Below are 8,706 nucleotides of genomic sequence, written 5' to 3'. Positions count from 1 at the left end.
AATACACTTCTTCCTCTGCCCTGGTGGAGAACAGAGCCCCCAGCTCCTTCAGGTAAGCACTGCAAGTCAGTTAGGGGCATGACACGTGAGCTAGTGGATAGGGCACAGGCTTGAGGAGGGAGTTTGGAGTTCTGGTCCCAGCACTGCTACGGACTCAGTGTATGGTGTGGGGCAAAATGGGAACCACCATAATTACCTCCCTCACTGCAACGTTTAACTAGTTATATTTTCCGCCTTACCAGCCATCTGGTCTTGTCGGAGAAACCCGCTGCAGTGCTGCACTGTTCTTGTGAGACCGAAGCAGCTGGAATGAATCTCCCTGCAGAATGGTACCAGTGCTGGGAACTCCAAAGGCAGATGTCAGTCTTGGGCACCAGACAGGCATAGCATTAATCAGGGAGGGGGCCCACGCAGGGATCCTCCAACCCCGGAGAAAACCAAATGACATACATGTGGGGACATTCATCCCCTTGTGTCCGACAGGCCAGTTACTGTGACGGAAGCAGCGACAGATGTCCTGAGGCCATGACAAAAAAGGCCATTCTACCCTGCAGGCAGGCTCAAGGCTGTTTCCTGCTGGCAAAAGGATATTAAACTTGCAGCATGGTATAAAAGTGGGAACAGGCTATAACTGACCAACGGGGAGGACAGTTTTCTGGTATCGTGGGCTGGGACATTAATCGACACAGTTGGCCAGCCTTGGAGCCTACCTGAACTAATCTGTGCCTTAAGACCTTTTGGAGCCCCTCAAGGACAGGAGGGACAATAGTTACCCCCTTCCACTCCTGTCTTCTGAGGCAGAACTTTAGGACCTTGTGAACATCCCCCACATGGAGTTAGCAGAGTTGAGGCTTGGGCCGGAAGGCACGCAGGGAATTACACTGGTTGGTGTGAAAGGCAGAGCTGAGTTGACTGTCAGAATGAGATTGGAGTCTGAACCCTCAAGGAAACGTGGAGAAATGTTCCTTAATGGAAAGGGCCTGGAGTTTGCAAACTGGGCGGGGGAAGGACAGAACTTGGTGATAGGAAGCTGGAGGACCATGTGACATGTCTGCCTTATGGGGAAAGGGCTCGGAGGGCCCACACCAGAACAACTAATTTAAGCCCAGTCCCTTCTTGAAACCTGAGAAGAGGAAACTCAAGGTAGTTGGGGACAGGGGTGCAGAACAGGTCTATGCTGGAGTCCCCTCCCTGCAGCTTCGCTCTCATGCTGGGAGCAAGTACATAAGAGCACAACTCATTCACAGTAACAAAGGGAATAAATCCCTTGCAGTAAATATTCTGCCCTCTTACTTGTACAAAATAATGGAGTCTTAATACCAAAAGTTCTCACTGCAGCCCGAGGATATTAAACATTTGCTGAAAAGAGGCATGATTCTGTTGGGCTAGTTCTCAAACAAAGTGTGCACAATCACCTTTTCACATATCACTGATCAAAAGTGAAATTTACCACAACCCCAATTCAGCAAAGCACATGCTTAAAGTCCCGTTGAATTCAATGGGAATTAAGCACATGCCTACGTGTGTTGCTGAATCAGAGGCCTGACATCCTAAATGCACCAGGCTTTGCGTCTCTAACTCCAGAGCAATCGAACTCAGTGAACCTCTTCCCAGCTCCCTGGCTCCATCAGCGCGCACATGAAATAACTTGTGAACATGCAAACCCAAACCAAAGTCATTTCAGACAATAGTCGCTGGTGGGTTTTTTAATTTTGAAGTTTATTTTACCAAAAAAAGAGAGAGAGAGAGAGAGAGCCAAGCAGCAGTTATACCAACTTACAATTTATTGATTTTTTTAAAAAAATGACATGAAACACAAGTAAAAATAAATACATCATATAAACAACAAATTGTTCAAAGTCTCTGTTCTGGGAGATCAGTGAGCACACCCCGTTAGACAGAGAGAAGAGGGAAGCACATGATCATGTATGCAGCTGGCCAACCGACTTACCCTGCTACAGTAACTCCTCCTTCTGCTCACAAAAGACAGGCCACAAGCTAAGGCGGTATTAAAAACAGAAAAAACAAAATAAAAAACAAACATCATCGATGGATTCGTTCACGCTCCCCTATACAAGCAAATCTACCAGAGAGTTTCTGACTGCAAGCTGGATGGCTAACAATACAGGATCCAAGACACAGTGCAGCTTTGGGCAGCTGTTAGTGGTATTGTTTCAGTACAGGGGGAATAGGGTGGAGCATATGGGGATTTCTTCTCTCTATTCCCTCCACCCTACACAGTTGATCACCCTCCACTTACAACATCCTCTCTCTTTGCAGATGGGCTTCTTTTCCTATTCAGCTTGCAAGGAGCCATTCCCAGTGTATCCTAGTTGGTCTAAATTCCCCTCCACCCTCCTTCCCCCTCAAATTTGGGCTACCTGATCTCACTTGAAAGAACAGAGAAGCACATTCATTGTGAATGGAGTTGCCGTATTTTGCCCCTTTCTGTTTGCAGAATGTCCACAGACCATGATTTTCTCTAATTTAGCAATTATTTGAAGTTATTAGCCAACAGTTACCTGCTTACTGGTGCAAATGCCCATGAAAACCAACCTGAATTTGCTTGCCTGAAGTATTCAAATGTGCAAGGTGAAAGGGCGCTCTCCCATCTCCCATCAGTATTTGTACTAGTGAAATTCAATCGCATGATTGTTCCCGGAGAGCACAACACCAAGTGAATTCTTTCATTCCCAGCAAAGCTTGGGAGAAGCTCGTCTGGCAGTTTTTGGAACTGATTGTGAGATGCTCCATCCTGCAGAACTGCGTGAACATACACTGCCCAAGACTGGACTGAGATTAGGTACATCCTAGAAAACTCACAGAAACATCACAGTTATGAGGTCACCTCTTCCCCTAATTCTGTCTTAGTATCTTGTAGCAGTACAGTGCGGAATTTGCCCTGATATCCCTGCTGCTCCAGAAATTGCCATCTAAACAGTTTGGCCTAAGTAAGTAAAATCTACTCATTACAGTTAGACAGTGACTGAAAGGGGCAGCCAAAGTGCAACCCAAGGATTCCACAAGTCCCCAGGGCTTCTGTGCTCTGCCCAGGAATCTTCCTTAGTGTCCAAGTGCTTATCAGAGAGTCCCTGTTCCTACTCTCAGTGTTATCGGCAGCACAAATATGAACTATAAGCTACTTTGGTCAGTCCATTTGGAGTCAGAAAATTAGCAGAGACAGCCCCATCACACGAGTCAGGAAAGCAAAGAGAGAACCTATGTGTCAGCTAGAGAAAAGAGGAGTCTGGAAAGGAGAGATCAGGGAAAGAGGGAGGACTGAGGGTTGTGGAAGAGGAGCGAGGTGACTAGGGTCTAGTCTACACCTAAAACTTAGGTACACCTAGCTACATCGCTCAGGACTGCGAACAATTTCACACCATAGTTAGGTCGACCTAACACCCAGTCAAGACACAGGTAGGTCAATGGAAGGATTTTTTTATCCATCTAGCTTCCCCCTCTCGGAGAGGTGCAATACCTATGGCGATGGAAAAACTCTGCCATCCATGGAGGAAGAGCCCATACTAGGGCATTACAGCAGCGCAGCCACAGTGCGCAACTGTGCCACTGTAGTGGCTGTAATGTAGACATACCCTAGGTAAGAAAGTGTTGTGGAACAGGATTCAGAGAGGTCTTCATTGTCAATACCACCTCTGAATGTCCAAGATATTCTTGAAGATTAAAGCAGCATCAGATAAAGGACTTTCTGACCTTCTATGCAAAAGTCATTAAACAATTCTTATTCCTGGCCTCCGCCATTAAATAGTTCTGATTCCATGGTCGCAGTCTGCATTCCCTGCACTTAATGTACTCAGAAGCACAGCCAGCCCTCTGGCACTAGTAGCTGCACCTTCCTGGGAGATGTTGCACACCCAGTGGATCTCAGTGGTCAGCATCTGGGAGATGGGGGCTTTATCAGCACTAACAGAAAACTAAAGCAGAGGAAATCACCTTCACAACCCTTCCTTCACTCCAGGTGATGAGACCATCTCTCCCAAAGATTGTGATGCCCCAAATCAATGGGGATTCATCTTTAAACCACTAGCTAGCTTTTGGGAGAGGACACATAGAAACTGGGAGGGTTTGTGGGGGAGGAGGTAGTCTGGATTGAGCATTTGTCAGGATGAAGCAGGAGAGAGAGAGGGACCCACCCACCAAGTGCTGGCTGGGGTACTGGATGGGGGTTCGACCCAGGCACTTGTGGAGCTAATTAGTCTCCAGTAGTTTATGGAGGATGTGCACTCTAAGCACTGAATGTACTACGAACAGATAGGAGGAGATAGAAGTTTGCCAGGGACAGAGAAAGATCCCTGTTTACAAGAGTCAGTTTAATGCAGGAATCTGCACAATGCAAAGAGCATTAATTCTCCTTGCTTTCTTGACTGAATACAAAAACCAGTGTTCAAAACAAGCACATTTTTAAACCTACTTGCTTGCAGGAAGTAAATATTCCATGTGAAACAACACTGTCATCCAGCGGCTGGGGAAGTAAATTACAGGGGTCCATTTCCTATGGCTATGAGAGGATCCATCAGTCTCCAGCTCCTATGGCTACAGGGCTTGGTTAAATTAATCCCATGTGCACCTATTCCTGTGAGCAGAAACATTCCCATATTCCCCCCCCTTAAATGAGGGTGTGCCAGAGGCCTGCCCAATTCACTGCCTGCCAAAGTGCCCTCCAGAGGCCTCTGGTGCTTTCCTCGTGAGGCAATGAGCAAAGTCCCTGTGAAAGCTCGTGCAATTACAGGTACAGCATCCAGAACCACACATTAACCTACTGTTTAGAGTGAAATCTTTATGCCTCATCTGAGCAGAGAAAAGACACACAACATGCCCCCATTACAAAGAACTAGCAGGATCATTCGGATTAAACTGCTACCCTGGCACAAACAACAAAGGAACCATAATCCATGCCAAAGGACTCTGGTTAAAAGGTCTCCTCTAACCCTAAATCAACAGTTGCCTTCTACAAGTACTGTTTAGATTTCCAGCAGGTCAGAATCCTTGCTACTCTTGATAAGAAACCCCGTTGCCTAGGTCCACTTCCCAAATCCGCTGGAGTTTTTGAGAGCCTTACAAAGATACACCAGACAGCTGTAATACAATCAGCTTCACAGTATTTTGCACAAGATGGACACACAAACTGCAAAGGGCATGACTCACAGATGCAGCACTGTTAAGTCTTTGGAGAAACTCACATGGACACCATCAGTTAGTTTGCTTTGTTATTGGGAGGTGAGAGGGGAAGGGGAGTGAGTTTGTTTATTTCCATGGTGCATCCAAAGACAAGTTGTTCAGAAGTTTGCTCAGAACCCCTCGGTTTTCAACTCCTAGGATATGTTAAAGAAGAAAGCACTATTTCAATGTTTGTTTTTAAAATAATTTGCATAGCTAAACTGTAGATCTAAGGCTTCTATGAATGGTGTGGTTATTTCTGACAGACAAGTTCCATTAAAACAGAGAACGACAGAGAGAAAGCCCCATAACGTCCTACTTTTGTCATGGTATACACAAACAGACGCACTGCACCACCTTCCCTCAATAAAGCAGTTCCCCGTTCTTCATGGCTACCTTACACAATATGCCAGAATGCCTTGTCCCTCCCTCCTGAGCTGGTCTGAGTAGATCTCAACAACCATGCTGAAGCATCAGCCCTGGAGGTCTGCTGATAACAGGTTTGTGCCAACAGCTGCATTGGTCCAATGGCATGGACCACTTTCCAAGGACATTCACAGTCTCTCTCGTTCCCTGAGATGGTGACATTTAGGTCCAGATCCTCAAAGGTATTTAAGATTCTAAACTTCCATTGAAGTCAATGGGATTTAGGAGCCTACATCCCTTCGAGGATCTAGGTCTTTAAGCAGGCATTGAGTTTCCAAGATTACTTAGCAGTTATCAGTGCGTGTGCACGCACACAGCGGACAGGATGGCAGGCCATCTAGCTCAGGTGCCCAAACTCATAAATTTGACATTTCAATGCCAAGAGCATGATTTGAATGCAGACCCCGAGAGGTAAACAGTCTGTGCTAGAGGCATTCTCTCGCTTTTTACTCTCATGTGACACCTCTCCAGTTGGGAAGGGCTGAAGTCCAGCAACAGCGCTCCACATGTCAGCCAGGGGGTCCATTAAACCAACAGGAGCTCAAGCCTGCTGCCATGAGATCCCAAGCCCACCTGTCACGAGCCAAGATAACCAATCTCTCAGAGAGATAAGGATTCACTTTAATTTCTCAGCCGCCCAGCAAACTCTGTGTCAGAGTGATCCCAACCCCAAGACCAAAGGTTTCTCATTATCCCTTGCACTGCATGGACAGACACTGTAACTACCCCATGCTACTGTCACACGCTCCCCCAAAGGGGTGTATATGGCACAGGCCATGCCACATTATTGTAACAGAACCAAACGAGAGAACTGGCTACTGGGGAACGTTCACAGTTGGTCCTGCTTTCAGATTATGCTTTGGTCAAATGGTCATTATGTCTCATCTCCCACATATGGACAATCCAACTATCAACTACTGCATTATGGAGGCCAGCAGGTTTGTTTTTCTTTTAAACAACAAAATTAATAAAACATAGAAAGAAACTCCCCAAACAAATAAATATTTGCCTTCATGAAATAAATTAATGTAGAGATTCTGCGGAGGGGGCAGTCGCTCCGGTCACAGAGTCAATGGAGACGAGTGCTGAGTCCACAATGGTATCCCTTTTCAACCTGTCCTGCTGGCTGGGGTTGATAGGAGTCGAACTGGTCCACCTGCTCCCCCCGAGGCCTCCTCCTGGAGCCTGAGGGCATACTCCTCAATAGCCTGGTGAGGAGGCCACCACTGGAAGAGACGGAGGAACTGGGAAAGTCCCCAAGATTCCCCTCAAACCGCTACAAGATTTAAAGGATTCCTAACCCAACCCAAACTCGAGAAAAAGCGCCAAAACTACATGATCAACCTACTAGAGTCACTGCCTTCAGAGGGCTTCATAGAGAAGGCCCCCTGGAGGAGCAGACTGGAGAGTCATGTCACAGCTCAGCATTCCCCCCACTCCCCATCTCATCCTCCAGCAAGGGCCTGGCACAAGCTATCAGATTATTGTGTTTTGAATTTTTAAGAGGATGAAAGACAAATCAGTTTTCACATTTACCCCCCCACCCCACCCCTTGCCCTCCCCTCCTACACACACAACATATAGCCTGCTCCTCCCCAACCCCAATTAAAAATGATCTTCATCGAGACCCTCTCCTGGGGCACACCCCCAGCCCGTGCCTCCTTGAGCGAGAAAAGTTCACAGATAAGGCAGTTCACGCGAGAGGGAGCTCTTCCACACACAGAGATCAACCCAGTGTCTCCAGGCCTGAGAAGGGGCACCAAATCGCAATGTCAAGGCTCCCTTTCGGACAACACGGACAGACACACGGACAATGCAGGAGAGGAAGCAAGGGAGGCACTCCTATGGTTTGCAATGCTGCCCCCACTCTTGCAAGTCCGTTCAGGTTTTGTTCTCCCCACCCTCCCTCCCCAATACAATGCAGATCCTTGACATCTAAAAAGTCTCCTCCTCCAGCCCTGCTGCCATAGCCCAGAGGGGAAATCCTGACTCCAGAGAGGTCCTGAAACTTTTGCCTCCTGGCTAAGCTGAGATCTAACAGGAACTGGGCCCATTATTTCCCTGTGATCTCTATTACATCGTCGTCTTTGTCCTCGTCATCATTGGAGCTGCATCCCACCTCTGAGGCCTCCTGGGATTCAAACTGAGGCACCTGGGACCGCAGGAGGCCCCCAGCCGGGTAGCCCGAATGAGGGGACATGTAGCCAGGGTAGGCAGACGCCATGCTCCTGGGAAGGCTGCTAGGCAAAACGGGGGCTGGGAAAGGAGCAAACATCCTGGGCTCAGGCAGGAGTGACTGCGTGAAGGGAAGTGAGTAGCTGGGCAGCATCCCCGTCATAGAGGGGTTTAGCATGAACGAGGGGACACTGGCGGTGGCTGAGGTAGCAGCAGAGGAGCTGGCGGTGCCGGCTGTCAGCAGAGGGTCAGTAGTCACAGGGAACACCAGCTGGGGATCTGGTAGTAAATTGGGCAGCTGGTAGTAGGATGAGCCAGTGCCCATGTACAAGGAGTTTCCTGCTTGGGGGGCAAATGGATGGGTTAGGTTGTGGTTTAAAGAAATAGGGGGCATGGTGAACCCACCAGAGACTGGGTACCCGTGTTCGTATGACTGAACAGACGTTGGCAGGTGGCGCTTTTTCTGCTGCCGACGGGCTGGTTCCTCCGGGACAGAGGGCGAGGTCGACTTGCGCTTGTTGCCCCGTAAGTCCAGCACTGAGTGACCATCGACATGTTGGCTGGTGGCTGGCAGGACTGAAGAAACTGACGGAGCCAAGCAATGGAGGCCCAATCGCTGCTCAGCTCCCCGGGCTGCTAAGGTGGCTGCGTTGTCTGTCCGGGCAGGATGTCCGTGCACAGTGTTAGTGCTGGGGGAGTTGTGGCGAGACTCCCGGGCAGCGGCTGCCTCGGCATACTGCTGCAGCTCGCTGATGATCTCCGGGCTATCGGGGGAAATGGGCCGAGTGAGCTCCTCTGTGTTAGGGAGCTTGGGCGACGAGGCACTGTGTCTGCCATTGCTTGTGGATTCCAGAGACAGACCCTGAGAGCCTGGAGGCGACAAGGAGATGGGGTGGGTGAAACAGAGAAACATCCGGGCACTGGGAAAAG

At 48.6% G+C, this 8,706-nt stretch overlaps 1 protein-coding gene across 9 annotated transcripts in view; it reads right to left on the bottom strand.

Annotated features, from left to right (window-relative positions):
- Nucleotides 1–1,698: 1,698 nt before the first annotated feature.
- Nucleotides 1,699–8,706, bottom strand: part of RAD54L2 (RAD54 like 2) — a 94,406-nt gene continuing 87,398 nt past the window's right edge. For 8 of the 9 annotated variants that reach the window (XM_050957710.1, XM_050957709.1, XM_050957712.1 and 5 more), the window contains one exon: nt 1,699–8,646. In XM_050957710.1, the coding sequence (XP_050813667.1) occupies nt 7,655–8,646 (992 nt within the window). In that variant the 3' untranslated portion in view covers nt 1,699–7,654. The remainder of the gene's footprint in view (nt 8,647–8,706) is intronic. The other variant, XM_050957716.1, reaches the window with a different exon arrangement.

Source organism: Gopherus flavomarginatus, chromosome 6 (assembly GCF_025201925.1).
Source record: "Gopherus flavomarginatus isolate rGopFla2 chromosome 6, rGopFla2.mat.asm, whole genome shotgun sequence".
Lineage (NCBI taxonomy): Eukaryota > Metazoa > Chordata > Testudines > Testudinidae > Gopherus > Gopherus flavomarginatus.
This window is presented reverse-complemented; position numbering and strand designations above follow the sequence as displayed.